This window comes from Lissotriton helveticus, chromosome 5_1 (genome assembly GCF_964261635.1).
Source record: "Lissotriton helveticus chromosome 5_1, aLisHel1.1, whole genome shotgun sequence".
Classification (NCBI taxonomy): domain Eukaryota; kingdom Metazoa; phylum Chordata; class Amphibia; order Caudata; family Salamandridae; genus Lissotriton; species Lissotriton helveticus.
Window position 1 is genome coordinate 792,652,591 of NC_136065.1, and position 27,244 is coordinate 792,679,834.

General features: G+C 50.8%; 1 protein-coding gene across 10 annotated transcripts in view; it reads left to right on the plus strand.

The window, feature by feature from the left end:
• LOC144754917 (protransforming growth factor alpha-like) overlaps positions 1-27,244 on the plus strand; it is a 1,071,904-nt gene that overhangs the window by 804,563 nt on the left and 240,097 nt on the right. For all 10 annotated transcript variants that reach the window (XM_078643261.1, XM_078643269.1, XM_078643264.1 and 7 more), the window contains one exon: positions 22,904-22,971. In XM_078643261.1, the coding sequence (XP_078499387.1) occupies positions 22,904-22,964 (61 nt within the window). In that variant the 3' untranslated portion in view covers positions 22,965-22,971. The remainder of the gene's footprint in view (positions 1-22,903; positions 22,972-27,244) is intronic.

Here is a 27,244-nt window from a genome sequence, read left to right on the forward strand (position 1 = left end):
ACCACACCTGTGTTGCTGAGCCTTTCGAAGTCTGAGGGAGCCCAAGACCAGTAGACCAGTCAGCTGCGTTGCTGTGCCTGCAGATGCATGGGAGTGACTCCTTCACTTTAAGGGAGGTTCCTTCAGGTTTCTTGGATATCTACAGGCCTGGTGAAGAACCTGTAAGGAGCACAGGCACAAACGTTGCAGAAGACCAGCATGACAATGAGACCAGGAGCAGCAGCAATCCTCCCCGTTGCAGTCTCCGTTTCCAAATCGAAGTCCAGACAGTAGAAATTGAAGTGGTGTATGATCTGAATCTTGTCCCACGATGAATCCAGGGACACACCCACTACTAAGCCCTTAAGAGCCCTTAGGAATGGGTTGGGACGATTCAGGGGTCCCTCCCAGAGGAAGGGCTGGACAGTGGGGAGGATACTCCCATGTCCTTTGGCCAGTTCCACACCAGAATGGGAGCCAACAGCTTGCTGAACAGTTTTGAACTGGAGTATGCAAGGAGGGCACCAAATGTGCCCTTCAAGCAGTCTCAGTGGCATTGATAAGCACCGTCACCCTGCCACAATACACAAAACCCTGTCTGGGAGGTGGTCACACCTCCATATGACAGGATATATGTTGTTCTGCCTTCCCCTGCTCGAGCTTGGCTCAGCAGCAGAAGGGCAGAAACGTGTCTCTGGTCGGCAGCAGCCCTAGCTTGCTGTCCGGTTCTGGAAGACTGGTACCGGGAGCACTGGGGGCCTCCTGGAAAAGCATTACAGTGCATGGAATCATACTGCCCACACGATTAACAGTGTGGAGGTATGATTCCAACCTGTTTGATACCAAATATGACAGGGTTCAGTACAGCCAGTTAAGAGATGGTAATCGCGTAATGGCACCTGCCCACTCTATATGTCATAATGGCTGATGTACTTACAACGTGGGATAATTCATTCTGAAGGTTGTAGGGATGTCCTGCTCATGCAGGGTTACCCTCACACTTAGGACCCAGCACCCTGCTTTCAGGATTGAAAGGCCTGCCTTAGGGGTGACTTCTAGGTTTTAAGTGTTGTAACCTTAGATATAGAGGAACCTATATCTAATGTAAGTGGTGCTAGCACCAGCTTACTCAGGCTGCAATGGCAGGCCCGGAGTCACAATTTGAGTGGTCGCCCATGGGTGGCATAATGCATGCTTCAGCCCATGGGGCACCCCTTGTGTACCTATGCCCTGGGTACCTTAGTACCATATACTCTGGACTTATCAGGGTACACCAGTAGCCAATCTGGAGAGTACCTAAGTACTTACATGTCTAATTTAGGGAAGAAGTACAGAGACTGGGGTTCTGATTAGCAGGATCCCAATCAGACTAGTCAGGAAAACAAAATGAAACCAGCAAAAAGGGGGGGGTGACAATGAAAGCAGATCCTACTTTCCTACACATGTGTATATTCTTTTTTTATTATTTGTTGTCAAGACTGTAGAATCTGACCCTGATACTACTGACTTTGGGACACTAAAAGTAGATTTTTTTTAATCTAATTTCCTTCGTGGGTACTTTGACACCACATGTATTCAAGCGGCCCTTAAGGTTCAATATTTTTGATGGTTAACTAGTGTTATATTTGTTTTAATCAGTTATTAGGAGTTGCACTTTGTGTTTTTATATTTAGATAGTAATTTTACATTCTAATGTACTTGTTATCAGCTGTGCTGAACTATAGCCCGGCGTATCGGGCTATACCGGCCATTTGAGGGGCGGCTCAGAGTTTTAACGCTGGAGTGGGATTTTAACGGCTGGTATAGCCCTGGTACGGAGGGCTATAAGTCTATTAGAAATGTTTTGCCAGGGGAGGGCAGAATGTTCTAATAAATAAAACAAAGGCCTCACAGAGACAAATGGATTGAAATCCCCTCGGGCTCCGTGAGGCCTTTGTTCACAGCTGTTGCTGTGAACAAACATTGGAATGTTGGGGCTCCGGGCTTCTACCGGCCATTAGAAGCCCGGCGCACTCCATTGTTTTCAATGGAGCTCCCAACATTCCAATGTTCTAATCAATTTTAAATAATTGTATGTTTTAAGGTTTTAAGCTAGAAACTATTGTGAAAGAGAATATAATGCAGGTTTTATTTCAGTTTAAATGACAGATCCACAAATCAACCTGTAAAATGCCAAATGTCTTTTTGATGCTGATATTTGTGGGTCTCTATTAACTTTTTGCCCAATCAAGATGGCCAATAGCACATTTTGGGCTCCATGTTTGAGACCTCTGTGCTATCCTACGGTATCCTGTGCTCCTCCGTGGCTTGTAATGGCAATCACCTCTGTTTCTGAGCTAGGGACCAAGTGGGAGCCTTTGCCTCAAGGAGGTAGCTCTTAATTAGCATTCCAAAGCAAGCAACCAGACAGTTTGCTTGACAGCCGTCAGGTTAAAGCAGTGATCCTCAGCCCGAGATATGCCTTCCCGTGGAGACGACTGAGGATCTGGCCACCTCCACATCATCGAAACCGAAGCAAGGTGTGGATGCTGGGGCGGTCATTGCAAGGTGAGCCCCCTGAGCAGCTGGTGACGGCAGGCTCATGATCCCGGCAGGCTCATGATCCCGGCCACTACGAGCACCGCCCCTGTTGTGGGGATGAGTGATTTGTTAAGCAGTGTTCTGGGAGAAGGGAGGGTCTGTATCCTGAGACCTATAGTGACCTGGTGCCAGTAATTTGAGAATCGTCTCGAAGAAGGGCTACATTCAAGGAGCATAACTGGCAGCAAGGAAGTAACTGAGGTGATTTAAACAAAAAAACAAATAATTAAATAAGGGTATTGCATGACCAAGCTTTCCCCCCTGCTGTGTCTGTTGAATGGGTATGGGACCTAACTTGTTGGATTATTTCTTTGGCCTAAGGGGCCTTGGTCTCAGACTGCCCTTCTGACCTTTTGCTTGACCCTGAAGCGGGGACCTTGCGACTTGATATTTGAAGTGGCCCAGCTGTGGCTGCATGGGCCTGTGAAAGTGCTTTGTTCTAGCAGATGGGTGAGATGGGGCTTATCAGTTGTCTGACAACACCGTAAAAACGCTAGCTGTCTGTTTTCCCGTCTCCGTGACAGGGCCCCTAGATCCACCCAACAAACCAAGATTTACGCCTTCAATCTTGTTCCAAGGGTAAGGCTGTGGGAGGTATTAATCAAAATTGGGATGCCTAAAGAGTTGGTTGCCATATTAGTTAAATTGCATGAACACACAAATGCACAGGTACGATGGGGCAAACCAAGTGAGGTCACCGAAAAGTTTAAGGTGAAGAAAGGCGTCCGACAGGTATGTGTGCTGGCTCCCACCCTGTTTTCTATATTTGTTAACGGGGTGGTCCAGTACTTTACGAACTACCCAACGGATGCGCCAATATTGGCCGGCATGAAAGTGCCCCTGCTCATGTTTGCGGACGACACCCTGATAATATCAAAAACAAGACAGGGATTACAACTGGCCCTGTCACGGTTTGAGGTGTTTTGCCGTGAGCATGAGCTGGTGGTCAGTGTAGGGAAAACTAAGTACATGGTGCTCCACGGGTCAAAGCCAGTAAATGCACGAGTCCTTATGGATGGCGAACCCTTGGAGCAGACTGATGTTTTCACCTACCTGGGTGTTACCTTTAATGATAAACTGAGCTGGAAGCCTCAAATAGATATCTTGGCGTTAAAACATACTCAGCTAGCTGGTGCCTTGCTTAAGGAACACAGTTTGTCCCTCTCCAAGCCTATTGCTCCGATTGTTAATATCTATACGTCTAAAATCTGTCCAGCAATTCTATATGGAGCCGAACTTAGGGGTTTTACCAACTTATCCCCCCACTCCACAGCCCAGAACAAATTCATGAGATCTATAGTGGGTCTGCCTCAATCTTCCCCTAGAATCCCACTGCTTTACGATCTTGGTTGTCATGCACTGGAAGATGTCGCCCGTTACAGACCATTAGCTTCTGGAGACGTCTTTGGACGACTACAGAGCTCCACCTATATGCCAGGGCGCTGTTGGAAGTTAGGGGGCTAAGCCGTTCCTACAGGATCCCATGGTTCTCTGGTGTTAAATCCCTGTTGATTGACATGGGGATGAGGAATCTCTGGGATCACCCGAGACTGCGGAATTTCCATAAAAAAAGCTTCTTAAAGCAGCTTATTGGGAGTTGATCAAAGTTAAGAGATTCTCCACCCATGTCACTTCGTCATTGTCAAGGGATTACCTTGATATCAGGGATGAACCCCATTTGGAGGCCTACTGGGACCTAGTAACGAAACGACTAGATCGTAAGATATACCATCAGTTTAGGGTTGGTACTTTACCCATGCGGTGGCTCACAAGTAAGTGGGCTACTACCACTAGTAATAAGTGCCAGTTCTGCAAAGATCAGATAGAAGATATAGACCTCTTCTTATTTATTTGCCCGGTCTACCATAATCCAAGAAGTACCTGGTTGAAACCTGCGTGTAAGCTCATGGGCACTAGTTCAGCTATGGTGGCAAAGAGATTGCTGAAATCTGACCCCACTCATTATGTAGTTATAGGAGTTGCTAAGTTTTTGAGCTGGGCATGGGTGTTGCGTGCAAAAAAGGGGGGTTAAAGTAATCATGTAAGTCCCTGCTTTTATTTTTACATTGCACTTCATAGCGCATTTTTAACTAGAATTTATAGCTATGATAATTAATGTATGTACTAAGGGGCTCATTAGGATGGCGGACGGAAGAGCCACCGCGGCCCTGGAGTAGGCGGAAAAAGCCTTTTCCGTGTCCGCCTGCCGCGGATACTCCGTCCGCCATATCAGGATAGGAAAACGTGTCAAATTTCCGTCCGCGACGGAAAAGCACGCACCGCCGCCGAACTACACACGACCACGTGGCGGACGGACCACATCCGGAGGCCCCGCCGTACGTGCTGACGTCAAAGACCGTCCCCCAAATCAAGATGGCGGAAAACACACATAAAACCGCAGCGGAAAAACAACCTGTCTGAACACGGCGGAATCCCCACAGCGAACATAGGTGACATAGCAGAGATACCCACCGCAAGCTGACCACCACCATGGACCCAGCGCTACACGCTTTCCCGATGCTCTTCGCGATCCACCACGTCCTAGTCATGGCCCACTATGGACGACGACGCAGGTAAGGCACAAACCATTGGCTGACTGGAGGGGAATACCAGCAAGGGTCGTGACGTAGGGAGGGGGAGTGTCATGTTACCGAAACCACTGATGAGAAGCATATACGAATACACATTTGTAGTACGCAAGCAGGAATGACAACGACAGACCACGAGACTTGATAGACTACCTTTATTGTACAAAATAGGGGTATAATCACAGTGTATGCGTGAGCATGGGCAAAGTGGGCACCAGAGCAGCTACATCATTGGCAGTTAACGAGAGGGCAGAATGCAGTATCAGAGCATCAACAGGGCATTGTGCAGTACAGAGCAGGTACATCATAGGCAGGTAACGAGAGGGCAGAATGCAGTATCGGAGCATCAACAGGGCATTGTGCAGTACAGAGCAGGTACATCATAGGCAGGCAACGAGAGGGCAGAATGCAGTATCGGAGCATCAACAGGGCATTGTGGAGTACAGAGCAGGTACATCATAGGCAGTAAATGAGAGGGCAGAATGCAGTATCAGAACAGCAACAGGGCATTGTGGAGTACAGAGCAGGTACATCATAGGCAGTAAACGAGAGGGCAGAATGCAGTATCAGAGCATCAACAGGGCATTGTGCAGTACAGAGCAGGTACATCATAGGCAGGTAACGAGAGGGCAGAATGCAGTATCAGAGCATCAACAGGGCATTGTGGAGTACAGAGCAGGTACATCATAGGCAGTAAACGAGAGGGCAGAATGCAGTATCAGAGCATCAACAGGGCATTGTGCAGTACAGAGCAGGTACATCATAGGCAGGTAACGAGAGGGCAGAATGCAGTATCGGAGCATCAACAGGGCATTGTGGAGTACAGAGCAGGTACATCATAGGCAGTAAACGAGAGGGCAGAATGCAGTATCAGAACAGCAACAGGGCATTGTGGAGTACAGAGCAGGTACATCATAGGCAGTAAACGAGAGGGCAGAATGCAGTATCGGAGCATCAACAGGGCATTGTGCAGTACAGAGCAGGTACATCATAGGCAGGTAACGAGAGGGCAGAATGCAGTATCAGAGCATCAACAGGGCATTGTGGAGTACAGAGCAGGTACATCATAGGCAGTAAACGAGAGGGCAGAATGCAGTATCAGAGCATCAACAGGGCATTGTAGAGTACAGAGCAGGTACATCATAGGCAGTAAACGAGAGGGCAGAATGCAGTATCGGAGCATCAACAGGGCATTGTGGAGTACAGAGAAGGTACATCATAGGCAGTAAACGAGAGGGCAGAATGCAGTATCAGAACAGCAACAGGGCATTGTGGAGTACAGAGCAGGTACATCATAGGCAGTAAACGAGAGGGCAGAATGCAGTATCGGAGCATCAACAGGGCATTGTGCAGTACAGAGCAGGTACATCATAGGCAGGTAACGAGAGGGCAGAATGCAGTATCAGAGCATCAACAGGGCATTGTGCAGTACAGAGCAGGTACATCATAGGCAGTAAACGAGAGGGCAGAATGCAGTATCAGAGCATCAACAGGGCATTGTGGAGTACAGAGCAGGTACATCATAGGCAGTAAACGAGAGGGCAGAATGCAGTATCAGAGCATCAACAGGGCATTGTGCAGTACAGAGCAGGTCCATCAGAGGCAGCACGTGAGAGGGGCTAAGTGCATCAACAGTCCATTGCACAGAACAGGTCCATCAGAGGCAGCACGTGAGAGGGGCTAAGTGCATCAACAGTCCATTGCACAGAACAGGTCCATCAGAGGCAGCACGTGAGAGGGGCTAAGTGCATCAACAGTCCATTGCACAGAACAGGTCCATCAGAGGCAGCACGTGAGAGGGGCTAAGTGCATCAACAGTCCATTGCACAGAACAGGTCCATCAGAGGCAGCACGTGAGAGGGGCTAAGTGCATCAACAGTCCATTGCACAGAACAGGTCCATCAGAGGCAGCACGTGAGAGGGGCTAAGTGCATCAACAGTCCATTGCACAGAACAGGTCCATCAGAGGCAGCACGTGAGAGGGGCTAAGTGCATCAACAGTCCATTGCACAGAACAGGTCTATCAGAGGCAGCACGTGAGAGGGGCTAAGTGCATCAACAGTCCATTGCACAGAACAGGTTGATAAAAGGCAGCACATGAGAGTGCAGAATGCAGCATCAGAGCATCAACAGGGCATTGTGCAGTACAGAGCAGGTACATCATAGGCAGGTAACGAGAGGGCAGAATGCAGTATCAGAGCATCAACAGGGCATTGTAGAGTACAGAGCAGGTACATCATAGGCAGTAAACGAGAGGGCAGAATGCAGTATCGGAGCATCAACAGGGCATTGTGCAGTACAGAACAGGTACATCAGAGGCTGCACAAGTACGTGTCCCTACCAACCCGTCACAGGAACCACAAGAGTGCCACGCAGTTCTCAATGGACACACCATGTGAAATAACATTTGAGTGAAGTGTTCAGCACCTCACATCACAGAATCAGGGGGACTGCGTGAACTACCTGCCTCGGACACACTGCCAGCACCAGCAACAGGAGTGTGAGACACAGCCACAGCCCGAGTGACACACACATGGGCCACGGACCCAGACACACTGGCAGGACCAGCAACAGGAGTGTGAGACACAGCCACAGCCCGAGTGACACACACATGGGCCACGGACCCAGACACACTGGCAGCACCAGCAACAGGAGTGTGAGCCACAGCCACAGCCCGAGTGACACACACATGGGCCACGGACCCAGACACACTGGCAGCACCAGCAACAGGAGTGTGAGACACAGCCACAGCCCGAGTGACACACACATGGGCCACGGACCCAGACACACTGGCAGCACCAGCAACAGGAGTGTGAGACACAGCCACAGATGTAGTCACTGACACGTGAGCCACTGACCCAGACAGACTGCCAGCACCAGAAACAGGAGTGTGCAACACAGCCACAGATCTTCTAACTGACACGTGAGCCATAGACCCAGATACACTGCCAGGACCTGCAACAGGAGAGGGCACAACTGACACTGTGCCACCATCTGATACATGAGAGTCAACTGCACCAGCGCCACTGGGACAACTGAAATGATGAGCCACAGGGCTGTATGGGCCAGGAGGCAGGGTGGGCCTGGGAGCTGGGGATAGCTGACCTAGAGCCAAATCGGGGTTGGCAGGTGTCAATGGTGTGTGTCTGCGTTTCTTAGGGATGTGTGAGTGCACCCTGGACAGGACAGGACTGCCAAGTGGTGGGGACTCCAAAGAATCACCACCCACCATAGGTGGAGCATCTGCAGCCGGGGATCTGGTTTCTGGGGACGTGCTGGAGCCTGCTTGTCGTTTGCTCTGTGCCTGCCGCCTGGACTCGGAATCATGTGTAATGGGGGATGCAACTACAGGGGACACCCTCCTCTGCTTCTGACTGGCCTGGATGGGAGTGGAGGTATGGGGGGACTCCGCCGCGGAGACATCTGTTTGGCGTTCAGTAGAAAACATCAGCCTCAGTGCAGCCAGGGGTGAAGTATGCCTGTCCTTCATTGCGCCATTGTCCATGCTAGATGCCTTGTCCGTAGGATGTGCCTTATCCTTAGGTGGAGTGTTGTCTCTGGATGTAGCCTGTGCCCTGGTCGCCGCCCTGTTCCTGCCAGCAGACTTGTCGTCTGTGGTGCACCTGTCTCCAGTAGACACCTGCTCTCTGTGTGTGTCCCTGCCCTTGGGAGATGGACCTTGCTCTGCTGTGGGCCTGCCCTTGGGAGTCTCCCTGCTCCTAGGAGGTGCCTTTGTCTTGTCACTGTCCTTGGGAGTGTCCCTTTCCTCTGCTGTGGGCCTGCCCTTGGGAGTCTCCCTGCTCCTAGGAGGTGCCTTTGTCTTGTCACTGTCCTTGGGAGTGTCCCTTTCCTCTGCTGTGGGCCTGCCCTTGGGAGTCTCCCTGCTCCTAGGAGGTGCCTTTGTCTTGTCACTGTCCTTGGGAGTGTCCCTTTCCTCTGCTGTGGGCCTGCCCTTGGGAGTCTCCCTGCTCCTAGGAGGTGCCTTTGTCTTGTCACTGTCCTTGGGAGTGTCCCTTTCCTCTGCTGTGGGCCTGCCCTTGGGAGTCTCCCTGCTCTTAGTAGGTGCCTTTGTCTTCTGACTGGCCTTGTCCAAGGTACAGTCCATGGACATGTGAGTATCCCTTGCCTTGGGAGTACCTTTTGTGTTGAATGCCTGTGTAGCTCCTGAAGGCATGTCCCCCAACAACACTTGTGGATCCTGTGTGTGTACTCCAGTGTATCTGACGTCGTCTACGTGAACAGATTTAGCTGATCTAGGGGATGGGGTCTGTGCCCTGCGTGCCCTGACGTGCTGTCTGACGCTGCTTCTAGTGCAATAACCTGTATTTGAGTCCTGCTCAGAATAATCACTACCCCCTGAGACATCCAGTGGTGTAGATGGGGAAACAGAAGTAGCACCCTGTTCATGCGACTGTACTATTGCAGACGACACACTGCTTGCCAATGACTGCACTGTCCTGTGTAGACCTGCAAGATCGCCATGCATCCCTTCCATGAATGCCACCACCTGCCCCAACTTCCTATCATGGTCCTGGAAAGCATTAGTCATATTGGTCTGCCCCACACACAGCTGTCGCAGCAGATCAACGGCCTCAGCACACAGTGCATTTTGGCTCACCGTGGCAGGGGCAGCGGTGCCTGCACCGAACGCCACTCTGCTCCCCCTACTCCTCCGGCCACGAACAGTACATGGTGCAGTTGGCGGAAGTGTGGGCCCTGTGTGCTGTCTTCCGACAGAAGGTGATGAGTGCCCACTCCCAGTCTGTGACAACAGTGCAGGCTCACCAAGAGTGTCCGACGAGGAGGACGATGGTGTCTCCACATGCGAGTCCTCAGGGACGGTCCTGTCCCCTTCTCCGGCGCTGGCCTCCTCTGTGTCAGTCTGCGTGTGTGCGAAGTCTGAGCCGGACTCATTTCCTTGACTACTCTCCACCGTCTGTGGCTGAGTGTCCTCTGTCATAGCTGAAATGCACATAAAAGATGTGTGAGTCATGGGCAGACTGACGTACAGAAGGACCAGGATTGCCAAATTACATAGCTGACAAAGATTTTGTAGCCCTCATCCTGCACACGGCCCACCTCTACCAGTCATCCTCACATTTCCTGCCATGGGGCCATGGACCACTAGGGGATGTGCTTCAACACTCAACTACTAAGCAAGTGGCGTGTCAACATGGCGGACCTGGATGTCAAATGAGAACCACCCAATGGGACCAAAATGGCATCACAGACATACATACGCAACACGGAACTCAATACTGTGTCTGTGCACCAATACATGCATAGCACTCACAGGTTTCCTACACAGACAGTATGCTCACCGCTAGTTTGCTGTTGATCGGCACTCAGACGTTCGGCCAGTTCAGGATGCGTCACTGCAATGATACGGTGCATGAGAGGGGTCATGGAGCGTCGGGCCAGACGGGGCGTCCTTGGAATCAGGCCCAGTGTTACTTCCGCTACATTCTTGCTCAGCCTGGAAATGTCGTCCCAGCGTTTGTGGCAGTGTGTATGTCATCTGTTGCACACCCCCAATGCCCGTACTTCCCGTGCTATGCTCCTCCACAGGTCCTTGCGAAGGTGCAGCTTGACCTACCATGATGGGAGACAAAAGGGTTTAAGTCAGTGGACAGGTGGTCTGTCACACACATAGGGGCAAGACGTAACTGTCAGCAGCCATGCACAATCAGGAACATATGTCTAGCCCACACTACACAGCTAAGATAGAAATAGGCCTGATTATTTGGCCCCCTCATGCACACCAACATGTCCCACACTGCACTTACCACCCATCCTGGTGCGCCGTAGAGGCGTCCATAGTTGCGGAGTACACCGTCCACGAGGACATCAAGCTCCGCGGCGGTGAAGGGTCGAGACCGGATCTCTTTGCCTCTCGACATGGCAAGATCACGGAGTATGGCACTAGAGCAGCAGTCGGTGGTCAGCTCAGCAGCAGCAGCAGGTCGAGGTGATGGTCACAGGCAGCAGTCGGTGGTCAGCTCAGCAGCAGCAGCAGGTCGAGGTGAACAGGCAGCACTGGTCCCCAGGGTAGGAAGTGTCATTTTGGCCAACACACATATATAGGGCCCTCAGCACGTGTCAGTGGCATACGTCGCCAGCAATTGGTCAGCCCTGGAAGCGTGATCGTGAAATGGGCCAATGACTGGCCCTGTTGTTGCGGTGCACTGCTTCCGCTACTTGCGATTGGCCATATGCGGCCAGCGTCCCTCTTCCCATTGGCTGCATGTGCAGGGACCGTCACGGGCACACATCGGCAACCGCACGTGCAAGCCTCAGGCACGGATGCTTCAGTTGCAACAATGTTCTATCACTGGCGCCTCCATGGCGGTGCACGTACTCAGCGGGGGAGGTGCAGGCCTATACACCCTGTAGATGTACTCAATGGACATGCCAGTTCATGACCCCCCTTACAGTCACCTTGCATCATCCACCGTACACCGGCCGGAGCGACCGGGCCTAGGACGGCCGTGCCCAGCCATGAACACAACCGCCGTGCCCGGCCATGTACACAACCGCCGTGCCCGGCCATGAACACAACCGCCGTGCCCGGCCATGTACACAACCGCCGTGCCCGGCCATGAACACAACCGCCGTGCCCGGCCATGAACACATCCGCCGTGCCCGGCCATGAACACAACCGCCGTGCCCGGCCATGTCCACAACCGCCGTGGCCGGCCATGTCCAGCACGGCGGTTGTGTTCATGGCCGGGCACGTCTTAACAGCTATGATGCTGTACAAGAATGACTACATACATTTCCCACGGCCGGAAGAGTTGGCAGCTGTCAAAGCTGACTTCTATGCACTGGGCCACATACCTCACGTTGTGGGCTCAATTGATGGCACACACATCGCTATCATTCCACCACGGGCACGGGAACAAGTGTTCAGGAATCGCAAACACTTCCATTCGCTGAACGTGCAGGTGGTGTGCCTGGCAAACAACATCATCTCCCATGTGTGTGCAAGATTTCTGGCTCCGCACATGACGCCCACATCATGCGGAGCAGCATTGTCCCACGACTCATGGCAAATCTGCGACCCGGTCAAGCGTGGCTTGTTGGTGAGTGTGTAGTGGGGACTCTTGTGATCTCTGTGTTGCATGGGGTACCCACCATATCTTGTTGTGATGTTTGTGTCTGTCATCCCCCTACATAGGCGACTCGGCGTACCCAAACCGGCCCTGGCTCCTCAGTCCCCTACGTAATCCTAGAACAGCGGGTGAAATGCGGTACAATGAAGCACATGGAAGGACACGGAGAGTCATCGAACGTACCTTTGGACTGCTAAAGTCTAGGTTTCGGTGCCTCGATAAGACCGGAGGGGCCCTGCCTTACTCACCAGGAAAAGTATGCAGGATCGTGATTGCCTGCTGCATGCTCCACAACCTGGCAGTACGCAATGACATTGAACTGCTGTTGGACCCTGAAGACGAAGAAGTTCCTCGGCCTCCCATCCCACCCATGTCGACTGATGAGGATAGTGGTGAGGAGGAAGGTGTGGACCAGAGGCGCCAGCTCATAGATCGCTACTTCCCTTGAATGTGAGTAACTACCTCTAGTGGCGGTTGACAATGCCTCATGTATGTTTGCTGGTGTTGTGTGGATGTGGGGTTCATCAGCTGGGTGTTGTTTGTGATGGTTGCATATGTGTGTCTTCATGTCTTTGGACATACAAGTCTCCATGATGTGTGTGCTCGCATCCCATGCTTTTGTGATGGTTGTCGTTTGTGTAATGTTGCTGTGCATTGTGTTGTGATGTGTGTGAATCTGTTTCCTGACGTGTGTTTGCTGTCTCTGATTTTCTCTAGGTCACTCCCGCAGCGCCATGATCATGTACGACTATGATCCCTGAACCTGTTTACGTCTGTTTCTAAAGGCAATCATGTGAATAAACATGGAGGCAAAACATCATTGTGTGAGTAAGTGCAATTTATTTACAGGTTGTGCTTCTGTGCTGGTGAATATTTACAAGTAAGTGGGGTGGAGGGAGTTGGAGTTGAAGGTAATGGCAGATGAAATGTCCGTGCTGACACCACATTGGGGGGTGTCAGGGTAGTCCAGCAGACCAGTGGGAATGATTGTCTGTGGGACAGGATACTTAGCTGGGTGAATGTCTGGCACAGGCTGTGACATTGTCATGGTCGTCCCCTCTTGGAGCGTGTGGATGGCGCTCCAACACTGCTCTCAGCCACTTCCTGCCTCGGCCGGCCCCTCCGTCTCTGAGGTGGAACAGAGTCAGCTGGGAGGGCAGGTTGTTGATGGGCCACATCCGTCGCCAGGGGCACAGGTGGTGGTGGCGGCGGTGGAGGCGGAGGTGACGGTGACGGGGGAGGCAGAGGTGGCGGTGGAGGCGGAGGTGACGGTGGCGGTGGCGCTACGACACTTGGTGGAGGGGGGGGGGTTGTTCCGGCCAACCCATTCCCTCCACATCGTTGCCTGCTGGCCCATGATCTGCAACATCTGGCCAAGGATGCCAGAGATTTCGCGCTGGATGTTGGTGTTGTCCACTGAGTCCTGGTGTGCACGATCAGCGTTTGCCTGGGACCGGTCGTATGACGCCTGGCACCTGGCAAGGGCTTGTAGGGACTGTGCCACTGGATGGGGTTGCTGTCCTTCCTCTGCACGGCGGTGTGTGGCTCGCCTGATTGGCTGATGTCCCGTTGCCTGTGTTTGTGGCCCACTCACCCTGCTTGTGTGTGAGGCCGATGGACCAGCGTCGTGCGCTGGGTTATGCTGGGTGGCACCGGCAGGAGTCGTGGTGCTGGTGGTACTGGTGGTACTGGTGGTACTGGTGGTACTGGTGGTGGTGGGGACTGTGCAGATCACAGAGACAGGTGTCTCTGGAGTCACACATGCGACGTTGGTCGGTCCCGGGAGTCCCTGTGAGCCAGATGGCCCTGGCTGCGTGCTTGGTCCCACTCCATCCTCCGCACCGGAGCTGCCTGTGTCCTCGTCACCAGAGAGTCCTGTAGGTGTGGGAGGCGAGGCTGGCGGCCGGGTACTGGTTTCCCCAGTCAGTTGACGATCACCTGAGGGACAAGATAGAGCTGGTCAGTAATGTGGACATTACATGGTTATATAGATTTGTAGACATTTCTGTTTCCTGTCGCACACACCCCACCCTCCACCACCACCACCCTCCCCGTGAACATGGGGACCTGTTGGGAGTTGTAGTTTGGGCCTCTCACACACCCCACCCTCCACCACCACCACCCTCCCCGTGAACATGGGGGCCTGTTGGGAGTTGCAGTTTGGGCCTCTCACACCCTCCACCACCACCACCCTCCCCGTGAACATGGGGGCCTGTTGGGAGTTGTAGTTTGGGCCTCTCACACACCCCACCCTCCACCACCCTCCCCGTGCACATGGGGGCCTGTTGGGAGTTGTAGTTTGGGCCTCTCACACACCCCACCCTCCACCACCCTCCCCGTGAACATGGGGGCCTGTTGGGAGTTGTAGTTTGGGCCTCTCACACACCCCACCCTCCACCACCACCACCCTCCCCGTGAACATGGGGGCCTGTTGGGAGTTGTAGTTTGGGCCTCTCACACACCCCACCCTCCACCACCCTCCCCGTGAACATGGGGGCCTGTTGGGAGTTGTAGTTTGGGCCTCTCACACACCCCACCCTCCACCACCACCACCCTCCCCGTGAACATGGGGCCCTGTTGGGAGTTGTAGTTTGGGCCTCTCACACACCCCACCCTCCACCACCACCACCCTCCCCATGAACATGGGGGCCTGTTGGGAGCCATGGACATGTTAGTGAGTTGGTGTCCAACGTGCATGGGTTGGGGCGTAGGAGATGTTTCTTCTCAGTTGTGTGAGCCTGACCATGTCGTGCTGATCGTGGTGCTTGGTTTGTACTCACCGGCCTCTTCTCCTTCATCAAGTTCGTCTAGGCTCTCTGGGTGTAGTATCACCAGCACCTTCTCCTCCCAATCGGTGTAGGGTATGGGCTCCGGGGGTGTGCCACCGCCAGTATGATTGGCTCTAGCAAAGTTTTTAGCTCGGATGCCCTTCACCCTGGTCTTCAGGTCATGCCACCGCCTCTGAATGTCATGCTTCGTCCTCGGCACAGACGCATTCACCCGAGTGACGATCCTGTCCCACATGTGGTTCTTTTGCGCCACGGACGTCTGCTGGACTTGGGCCCCGAAGATGTGGGGCTCAACACGGATTATTTCATCTACCATTACCCTCAACTCTGTCTCCGTGAATTTAGTTTTTTTTTGGGGTGCCATGGTGTGTGGTGCTCAGTGTGTGAGTTGAGTGAGTTGGGGGGTGCAGGTGTGTGGTGTGTGATGTGTAGGATTTGTGTGGTGGGTGTTTGTGTGGTGGGTGTGGTAGGGTGGTGGGTGGGTGTCTTCTATGTGAGTTTGCAGTATCTCGAATTGGGCCTCTTGCTGGCAGCAATGCTGTGATGCAAAGGATTGTGGTAGTGTGTGGGTGTCATTTTATAGTCGTGTCTCAATGGTTGTTGGCAGTCAGGTGGTAGGTGGGCGTGTTGACTAGTGTGCATTATTGGATAATTGGGACGTGTCATGGTGGCTTGTGCTTGGTGTTGGTGTGTGGGGGGGGGCGTTGTCAATGTTCGTATGTTTGCTTTGGACTTGCGGTACACTTTCTAACATTTGTTTGCCGCTAGGGATGTTGTGCGTGTTGGCCTTCCGCAGTGATGCTGTGGTTATCGTAGCATTCTTTCCGCCGCGGACGTGGATGGCTGTGAGTTCCGTGGTACGGGCGGATTTATCCTAATTGCGGCCACGGAGTATTCACAGGTATGGCGGTACATGTGTTATTTTCTGGGGTCATTTCCGTCCGCGGCAGTGGTTGTTCATTGGACTCCGTCCGCCGCGGACGGAGTTGGATGTGTTCCGTCCACCGCGGACGGTGTTGGTTATGATACGTCCGCCGCGGTCGGAGTTTCGTGACATGATTATCCTAATCCCAACCGCGGAATCTCCGCGGCGCAGCCGGGAGTAAAATTTCCCCCACCATGGCGGACAGTACCCATTTCCGTCCGCCATCCTAATCGACCCCTAAGTCTTTTTGCTGGGTTAAATATTTAATACACTTTTAACTGATTTTAATAATGCTAATGTTATTGTATATGTATGCATTTATTATTGTGATGGTGTAATAATTGTGAATTTATATTTTTATAACCTTGGAGTATTATCAATGGATGATATATGTAATAATGTATTATTTTGTTAACTACTGTCTTTTTATGATGAAGAATCGCAATAAAGACTTATGAATGAATGAATGAATGATTACTCCTTACCCAATTACAATTTAATAGCATCCACTTTTTAGTGTCGTTTCCAACACAGGGACCTTGTTTTTTTTAATTAAATCTTCCGAGGTGCCCCACGACATCTCGAAGCAAAGCGCAGTTCACTTTATTCTTCTTTGTACACCTGTCTACGGAAACGTTTCATAGTTCCAAATACGAGAAGTAACTATCAGACAAAATAAACTGCCCATTTTTTTCGAGGAAGAGGTATGGAATCTGTTTATATGTAAATATATTTACTGCTGTATGGTGTTTTTTATTGCTGTAAGAAGGCAAGATGACTTTGAGTTCTTTTCTATTATTTTACACTGTATGGAAATTGTTTTTATGCTTTTTTATAGTAGTGGTGGGAGAGTTGTTGTGATATTAGGGTATTGAGTGATTGAATATGAATGGTTTTAATGTAGTAGTGACCAAAGGAAACTCTGCTCTTCACTTGTTAGTAGTACCCTATTCCTTTGGTGATAAGGGGTCCCGCTCTTGACAATTTTACTTAAGATCTGCTATGCCTTGGCAGAGAAGCAGCCCACTGAGGGATTATGGGCCCATTCCACCAGGGGAATGGCTATGACTATGACCTTGGCTTGGGGTGTCCCAATCCTGGACATCTGTCAGGCAGCAATGTGGGCATCTTTGGACACATTTGCCAAACTCTACTGCTTGGACAGTCTGGTCTGCAGGGATGGGCATTTTGCCCAATTGGTCCTGCAGGACTTCCTAGTTTGAAGCATTGGTCCGCAACCCACTTCCGGGATGGTATGGTTGGGTCTCTATTTCAAATGTGAGAAATCTGCAGCTAGAAGTCTCTCAGATGAACAAGTTACTTACCTTCGGTAACGCATTATCTAATAGAGACTCTAGCTAGCTACAGATTCCTTACAGCACCACCCATGCCTCCCCCTTTACAGACTAATGTTGTAGTGCTAGGGTTACTTCCTCTTTTGAGGGCCCTAGTTTTGCACACAACTACATCAGTTACTTCGCTGAGGGGGGGGGAGCTGCTACTGTTCGAAGAGCCAGGTCTTGAGGAGTCTTCTGAATGTGAGTAGGACTTTCGTCTGTCGTATGCAGGTAGGGAGGGTGTTCCAGGTCTTTGCGGTCAGATAGGAGAAGGATCTGCCGCCGGAGGTAGTACGGTGGATGCGGAGGACAGTGGGGAGGGCGAGGCTGGCGGAGCGGAGCTGGCAAGTGGGGGTGCGGAAGCTGGGTCTGTTCAGGTAGGCGGGTCCGGCGTTGTGGAGGGCTTTGTGTGCGTGTGTGAGGAGCTTGAAGGTGATCCTCTTGTTGACGGGGAGCCACTGTAGGTTTCTCAGGTGGGGGGTGATGTGGTTGCGGCGGGGGATGTTGACGATCAGTCGGGCGGAGGCGTTTTGGATGCGTTGTAGTCGGCGAAGATGTTTGGCTGGGATTCCTGCGTAGAGTGCATTGCCGTAGTCCCGTCTGCTGCTGACGGGGGCATGTGTAACCGTTCTTCTTCTTTCGGTTGGGATCCACTTGTAGATCCTGCGGAGCATGCGGAGGGTGTTGTAGCAGGAGGAGGTGACAGCGTTGACCTGTTTAGACATGGAGAGGGAGGAGTCGAGGATGAAGTCTAGGTTGCGTGCATGGTCGGTGGGTGTTGGTGCTGTTCCCATTGTGCATTGTGGTCGGCCACCAGGAGTCGTCCCAGGCTGAGGGGGTGGGTCCGAGGATGAGGACCCCCGTCTTGTCTCCGTCAGCTTCAGCCGGCTGCTCCTCATCCAGTCGGCGATGGCCTTCATTCCGTCGTGGAGGTTGGTTTTGGCGGTGAGTGGGTCATTGGTGAGGGAGAGGATGAGTTGGGTGTCATCGGCGTAGGAGATGATGTTGAGGTTGTGATGACGGGCCACTTGTGCGAGGGGGCCATGTAGATGTTAAACAGCATTGGGCTGAGGGATGAGCCCTGGGGGACGCTGCAGATGATGTTGGTGGCTTCGGATCGGAAGGGTGGGAGGCGGATCTCTGGGTTCTGCCTGAGAGGAACGACGTTGTCCAGTCCAGGGCATTCTCTTGGATTCCGGCTTCTAGGAGGCGTGTTTTAAGAGTGTGATGACATACTGTGTCGAAGGCGGCTGATAGGTCCAGGAGGATGAGGGCTGATGTTTTGCCTTTGTCTAGTTGGCGCCTGATGTCATCCGTGGCGGCGATGAGGGCTGTCTCGGTGCTGTGGTTGCGTCTAAATCCGGATTGGGATGGGTCTAAGATGTTGTTGTCTTCCAGGTGGCGGGCCAATTGCATGTTGTCGATTTTCTCGATGACCTTTGCCGGGAACGGGAGCAGGGAGATGGGACGTAAGTTATTGAGGTTCTTGGGGTCCGCTTTGGGCTTCTTGAGGAGGGCGTTGGTTTCGGCGTGCTTCCAGCTTTCCGGGAATGCCGCTGTTTCGAAGGAGATGTTGATGATCTTCCGTAGTTAGGGTGCGATGGTTGCGTCCGCTTTGTTGAATACGTGGTGTGGGCAAGGATCTGACGGAGATCCTGAGTGGATGGAGTTCATGACCTTGCGTGACTCGTCGTCGTTGACAATGGCTCAGGAGGTCAGGCGGTTGGCACTGGTGGTGTTCGCAGGGGAGGTGGCGACTGGCATGGTAGGGGCGGTCGTGGCTTTGAAGCTGTTGTGGATGTCAGTGATATTGCGGTGGAAGAAGATGGCTAGTGAGTCGCACAGGTCTTGTGAGGGCGGGATGTCGTTGGTGTTGGCGCTGGGGTTGGAGAGTTCCTTTATGATGCTGAAGAGCTCTTTGCTGTTGTGTACGTTATAGTCCAGGCGGATTTTGGAGGAGGAGCTCCTTGCTAGTCTGATGAGGTGGTGATGTCTGCGTGTGGCGTCTTTGTGGGCTGCGTAGTTGTCCGGTGTGCGTTCGTTGAGCCATGTCTTCTCCAGTTTCCGGCATGTGCGTTTGGAGGTCTGGAGCTCGTCGGTGAACCAGGTGGCTCTTTTGCTGGTGTGGTTGTTGGGTGGTTTCTTTAGCGGGGCGAGGTTGTTGGCGCAGTCTTCGATCCACTGTCTAAGGTTGTGGGCTGCGGCATCTGCATTGGTGGGGTCGATGGGGGGTTCTGGGCGAGGGTGGTGATCAGCTGGTCGTAAGTAACTTTGCTCCAGCAGCGGCGAGGTAGCTTTTGAGTGCGGTGGTGTGTGGTTGGTTTCTTGAAGGTGAAATGGATGCAGCGGTGGTCGATCCAGTGTAGTTCGGTGGTGTGGTCGAAGGTGACGTGGGAGCCTGTGGAGAAGAGGGGGTCCAGCGTGTGGCCGACGGCATGGGTGGGTGCGGTGACAAGTTGTCTGAGGCTGAGGTTGGCTAGGTTGTCGATCAGGGTTGAGGAGTTTGCGTCGCTGTTGTTCTCGAGGTGGAAATTCAGGTCCCCGAGGAGGATGTAGTCCGTTGAGGCGAGTGTGTGGGTGCTGGCGAGGTCAGCGATGGAGTTGCTGAACTGAGCCCGTGGTCCAGGGGGTCTGTAGATGAGTGTTCCTCTGAGGGTGGTGTTTGGGTCGGTTTGGATCCGGAAGTGCAGGTGTTCGGTGGTGTTGATGGTGTCGTCTGCGTGGGTGGAGACCTTGAGGGTGGATTTGTGGATGATGGCTATTCCTCCTCCGACTCCGTTGGCGCGGTCCCTGCGGGTGATCTTGTTGCCTTCCGGGATGGCTATGGCTATGTCGGGTGCCGAGGAGTCATTCCACCAGGTCTCCCTCAGGAAGGCCACGTCTGGGGCAGAGGTGTCGATCAGATGCCAGAGTTCGACGGCCTGTTTGCGGGCGGAGTGGGTGTTGAGGAGTATGCAGCAGAGATGGTTGGGTCTAGTCCTTAGAGGTTTGGTGGTTCTGTCGCAGGTGAAGCAGCAGGTGTGGCAGGAGAAGGGTCAGTGGGTCCGTTTCGGGGTTGCCTGGAAGTAGGTGGGGTTTCGCCCGGCGTTGAGTGCGAAGAGGGTGCTGGCATCGTAGTGGATTTTGGTGTTGTGGCGTTCACGGAGTCCAGGGCTTTTGGCGCTGGGCGTGGTCCAGGCGCGGACGGGCGCAGGCGGACTTGCCTTTGCCACGCCAGCGGCGCTCCTGCTGCGCGGCCGCCCAGCGGCCGCCATTTAAGGTGGGGAGGGAGGGAGGAGCAGCTGGGAGGCGGGAGCAGGGCAGCGATGGGGCGGGGCCACAGGGGGCAGCGGCGGGAAAAACATGGGGGCGATGTAACAGGAAAGGGGTGGGGGAAACAGAACGCCTGGGGGTGTGAATACAGTGCAGAAAACGACAAACTACAGGGAGGAAAAATACCCCGAATACAGTTAAAAAAAGGCGCAGCGGCAGGCAGAGACAGTCAGGGCACAGAAGGCTCGAACTCGCGCTCCGAGCAGCGGCGAGCAGACATGCAGGTGGAGCTGTTTGGCAGTACGGGGGCGACCTGGCCTGCAAGCAGAGTCAGGGGTCGCTCCTACTGTCCAGCAGCGGCCGCCATTTAAGGCGGGGAGGGAGGGAGGAGCAGCTGGGAGGCGGGAGCAGGGCGGCGATGGGGCGGGGCCGCAGGGGGCAGCAGCGGGAAAAACACAGCATGCAGGAACAGGAAGGGGGGTGGGGGAAACAGAACGCCTGGGGATGTGAATACGGTGCGGTAAACGACAAACTACAGGGAGGAATAAGACCCCAAATACAGTTAAAAAAGGCACGGCGGAGTCAGTCAGGGCACAGAAGGCTCGAACTCACGCTCCGAGCAGCGGCGAGCAGACAGGCAGGTGGAGCTGTGCGGCAGTAGGGGGGCGACTTGTCCTGCAAGCAGGGTCAGGGGTCGCTCCTACTGTCCAGCAGCAGTCGCCATTTAAGGCGGGGAGGGAGGAAGGAGCAGCTGGGAGGCAGGAGCAGGGCAGCGAGGGGGCGGGCCGCAAGGGCGGGAAAAAAACAGGGGTGCAGGACTGGAAGGGGGAATGGGGGAAACAAAAGGGCTGGGGTGTGAATACGGTGCGGAAAATGGCACACTACAGGGAGGAAAAAGACCCCAAATACAGTAAAAAAAAAAAGGCGCAGCGGCGGTCAGAGGCAGTCAGGGCACAGAAGGCTCAAACACGCGCTCCGAGCAGCGGCGAGCAGGCAGGCAGGTGAAGCTGTTCGGCAGTAGGGGGGCGACCTGGCCTGCAAGCAGGGTCAGGGGTCGCTCCTACTGTCCAGCAGCGGCCGCCATTTAAGGCGGGGAGGGAGGGAGGAGCAACTGGGAGGTGGGAGCAGGGCGGCGAGGGGGCCGGGCCGCAGGGGGCAGCGGATGGAAAAAACGGGGGTGCAGGAAGGGGGTGGGGGTACAAACAGAAGGGCTGGGGGTGTGAATACGGTGCGGAAAACAGCAACTACAGGGAAGAAAAAGTCCCCAAATACTGTAAAAAAAAAAGGCGCAGCAGCGGGCAGAGGCAGTCAGGGAACAGAAGGCTCGAACTCGCGCTTCAAGCAGTGGCGGGCAGACAGGCAGGTGGAGCTGTTCGGCAGTAGGGGAGCGACCTGGCCTGCAAGCAGGGTCAGGGGTCGCTCACCTGAGTGACGCCTATATAGGCACTCACGATGTCATAACCGACGCTAACAATGTCAAACGGAGCTGAATGAAGCTACCAGATGCCGTGCGCAAGGGGTATTGCTCAACAAAAGTTTCCAGATCCAGCCTGATGCCTGGGAAATTCAAAAGAAGGGAATCCACAGCTAGATAGAGTCTCTACCAGATAATGTGTTACTAAAAGTAAGTAACCTTTTTGACATTACCTGTCACTGATGTCTGCCTTCATAAGTATTAGGGGTAAATTCTGTGCTGTGCCCTATGGTTTACTTTGTCTCTGGAAAAATTATAACTGTTTTTTTTTAAAAAAGGTCTGGATTGGTATATTTATCACTGCTGAAAGAAATACCCCTAACAGAGAGGAATGTAATAATAGTCACTTTCTACCCTCCGAAATTGATAGGCTAAGTGGCTCACTCACCTACTTATGAGTTATGCGTGATTGGTTTGCAGTACTACTCTGAGACTCCAAGTGGACCCTCCCACATTTGGACAGTTTACAAGATACATTGGTGTCCTCTTCAACATCCTGAGCAGATTTAATCTAGCAAAACACATGGTTAATTCTCGGTGGCTCCCCTCCTGAATTCCTAATCCAATTTTAACATGTTACATGGTGTTGAGTCAGTAGTAAGAGGGCTCACCTTGGTTCTGCTTACTAGGACAGTCTACCGGAGTTGCCTGGTCAGTTTGATGCTGCAGCTACATCTAGCCTACTCTTATGGAGCGTGAAGAAATGCCGGATTGAAGCAGAACAGTACTCCCCATTTATTCACCATGCCTCAGTTAAAATGTGTCTCTAAATGATGATTCAAAGAAATTAATTTTACCTGTACATTTTGGTGGCAGACTAGACAAACAGTCTGTATAATTTTGTCTGATGCTTGTGTATCTTTTCAGTTTCTGCAGACCAAAGAGGGCTGTAAGTCAAATGGCCTTTCTAAATGACAGTGACGTCTAAGAACAAGGTTAGTTATGCCTCTGCTCTCTTCTGAATTTCTAGAGAATTGAGTGGGTAATATTAGTCTATGCAATTTGCTTATGATTTTGAGGTTCTAATTGATCTAATTTCTTGTAAAATACCTTCCTTATATGATACAGGCACTGGACGTCATTTATAGATATCTGCAAATACAACTTCCGCAAGGGTACCCCAGGGCTCTTCAGGACAACAATAGGCAGATCATCAGGTTCCTGGTTGCTTTTAATCTGGATTGTTTTTTACATTTTTCTATTTTTTGATTAGTATTTTTTTTAGACGGAGGGAAAATGTATGTCGGGGAGCATATTCCATTCACTTTCATAGACATTAGGGACACGAATTGTAGCATATAAACCATGTAGGTAATCTACTTGAATGTATGATGATACAACGCAAACATTTACAACGCATGCCTTTACAACACAGTTTTTACATCGCAACATCCATTACAATGCATGTTTTTACATCGCATGCCATAACAACGCATTTTAGGAAACTATATTTACAACTCATTCCATTACATCGCATTATACCATTCCAACGCATACCATTACATTGCATTTAAGGTAAGTGTTGGATAGTGGAGGGGTAAAAATTACTATTCTCACTCCAGTGAGTGCAACAGTAGGGTAAGTGTTGGATAGTGTAGGGGTAAAAATTACTATTTCCACTCTAGTGAGTGCAACAGTAGGGTAAGTGTTGGATAGTGTAGGTGTAACAATTAATATTCCCACTCCAGTGAGTGCAACAGTGGGGTAAGTGTTGGATAGTGTAAGGCTAAAAACTATGTGTTGAAATGGTATGCGTTGTTGTGACATGTGTTGTAATGACATGCGTTGTAGTGACATGCGATGTAATGGCTGCATTGTAATGGCATGCGATGTAAAGGATGTTGTGATGTAATGACTGCACTGTAAAGGTAGTACGATGTAATGACTGCGTTGTAAAGGTTGTTTCCCAATCTACCCCTTTCCTTTTGGGAGGGATACGAACTTTTGCTTTAATGAACATAAAGTCTTTCTATTACTCGCCAAAAGTCTTGTATATCGTGAAGAGGTGTCCGCTTTCATTGAGCACCCTTATTCAGCTTTCCTAGTTTCATTATAGGCGTATTTGTCTTCTGATTTGGCATTTTAGACTAGTTCTGCCGTTGGTAAAATGTTTAATGTTCGTGGATTCATTTATATGAGCTTTGTTTAGTGTTGGAGATGTATGTCTGCTTAAATAAATATTAAGTCTTGTTCCCAAAGGCGATCGAGGCAGACATAAATCCCCAACACAAAACGATGGGAGACTATCTCAGAAGTAGATTTAAATGAATCCATGTTCATCAAACATTTTAACAAGGGCAGAACTAGTCTAATATGCTTTGTGAACAAGCCCAATATTTATAACTACATATTACCAATTCCTAAAACGTATAGAGTACATCGACCACAAAGAAGCAATATTTATAAGAGATAACTGAGTAAACTCATGTACGCGGAGTCCAAAAATATTTAATAATACTTTTTGCTATCAACACCATTCGAAGCATTGATATCCTAGCATAAGACCTTTTGATAAGATTATATATACATAATACTAGTATATTGTGATTGGTTTGAACAAACATATCAAATAAATGTGAAAAATGACTACCCAAACTGAAGATGTAATAAATCACTGTACCACTACTAGAAGTATGTGTGTTGGCCATCACTTTAATTTCTACCTTTAGTAGACCCAAACAGTTACATTGTCATTCAGTAACTTTTTTCTTTTATCTGCTCTTGCATTACTCCTTTTGGTTTCTGGAGTTCCCCTAACCATTACATATTCTTAATTTTCAATTGATATGGAGATTGTGGTTGTGACTTCAGCCATAATAAAGGTTATCCTTGACAACCTGAGCAGGAATATCCAGGTTGTATAATGTCTATTGCTTAGGATCAAAATAACTAGATTTTGTATGCAGAACCAAAGAATTGCACATCAATTTAGAATTCAACACTGTGAGGCCACCAGGCAGTCAGCCATGAAGTGTTGGAGATTAAATAAACTTGGATAAGCTAGAAGATCTGTGAACACCAGCTACCATACAAACGCTGTAGAGCATTATATATTATATATTTCTCTGCAACAAACTTTAACAAATGCCTGCTGAGGGGGAACTAGCAAACCCTAATGGCCACCAAACTATGGTCCGTATTATAGAAAGTGCCCTGGGGCAATAGGAACGAACAGACATGTGTGCCTGCTTTGTGCTCCCTCGCGTCACTTGATTTTAAAAAAAAAATATAAACCAAATTTTTATTAATTTTTGCATGTAAAATACAATTCTGGGTCGATCAACATCCACATACTTCAACCTTACTCATATTCCTGCCTAGCCCAATATTCAAGGGTCATCCAGTAACTTATTCAGTTAGTCTGGCAGTACTCAAGCTATTCATATCCAACCATAATATATAATCGTGTATTGTGAACCATAACTTTTTTCTACAAAATTGTTCCCAATCCCTAACTCCCCCCCCCTCCCACCAGTGTGTTACTACAGGCAATCTGCTATATTCAATGCATGATGTGTCTGCCATTCAAAGTGATCCATATTATCCTTGTGAGGCGATTTCTCCCTGCTCAGTTCCTTCTGCCTGCTGTCCCTCTGCATAGTGGTCAACTAAGTATTGTACTAACGCCTCCCATGCATGCGCAGCTTCTAGTACTTTTTTGTTGGCCAAACGTCGCGCTTGTTGATGTCTAATAGCGCTCTCACTACTTGCCCATTTCAGGAACTCAGCTCTCCATCTCCTGTTACTGGGGCCATCCTTAGATTTCCAGCGCCTCGTGATTTCCCTCTTGGCTAATATTAATCCCATATCAATGAATTTGCTCGTCACCTTAGTCTTGGATGTGTGCAGGAACCAGTGCAGTATGCAGGTTGCGATGTCAAAATTTATTCGGCGGTCCGTAACCCCTCTTAACACTTCTCCTACGTCTTCCCAATATTCCTCCAGCTTAGGACATCCCCATAGCATGTGTTCTAACTCTGCCCCCTCGCTCGCATATCGAGGGCATGCTGCATCCTCTGCCTGGAAATATTTCCTGATCTTACCCGGGGTTAAGTATGCCCTATGTAGTTTAAAGAAATGCAATAACTGGAACCTTGCATTCCTCGTGCTTTTCCATGCCCTACGTATTATTTGTCCCCATGCTGCCTCGGGTATAGGTTTCCCTATGCCCGTTTCCCATTTCGACTTCAGTGTGTCTTGTGGCACCAGCCCTTCATTCAGCATTCTAGAATACAGGCAGGTTACTATATTCCCAATAGGCTCTGGGCATTGGAATAACATAAACAATAGTTTAGACGTAGGACTGAGGTCGACTAGGTCTCTACTGAATATGTTAGACTTAATTAGGTATGCCAGCTAGCTCGGAGGTCACTAGAAACTTTCTCGAATGAGCAGGAATGAGTTAACTTTCCTGATTAGACAAGAAGGGATTAGTTTCTGACAACCGCATAAACATGACAACTTTGCTCCCTCCAGAACAAGGAGTATATCTTCAGAGTCGTGTGAAAACAATAGACAGCTACTTCACTCAGTCAATCGTGCATACTTAGTTTCACCAGGAGTGCAGAGAAATAGAGAGACAGGCGTTTTCAATAAAAGGTGTTATTTATTGAGCATTCCTCTTTCTCGTGCAAGAGAAGTGAATTGCCTCAATTGCAATACTTATCATGAAGTAAAGTGTGTACAGTAAAAGGAGTATTATGAAATAATACTGTAAAAGCATTTATATGGTTTCTGAGCCATATGATACTTAAAACGGATAAAATATATACCTACATAAAATCATTGACTAAACGTACTCAACTGGTGCTTCTAAGATACGCCTACCCCGGTGTACCTAACCTAAGCCTAGTACGTGGGAAGGAATAAGTGAGCTGCAGTTTAAGTTAAGTTAGTTTTGCCAAGAATCTGAATCAAGAATTCTCTAAAGATCTAATCAGCTCCGTACCTTGGTTTATAGAATGAAGGAGGTCTTGTATCTCTTTCTCAGGACTCGATCTCCCAGCAACCCGCAAGGGTGACTGGAAACACTGGAGCTGGAATTTCTCGGCAGGAGAAAAGACAGCGTCTCTCTCAGTGCGTCAAGGGGAGGGTCGGCTTCCTTCGGCACTCGCATCAGCTGGGCGTCGGGCAAGTAGATTGCCGCTCTGCTCCAAACCACCGTGTATTTGCTTAAGGCAAATGCTGGTATATTTATACCTGGAAGGT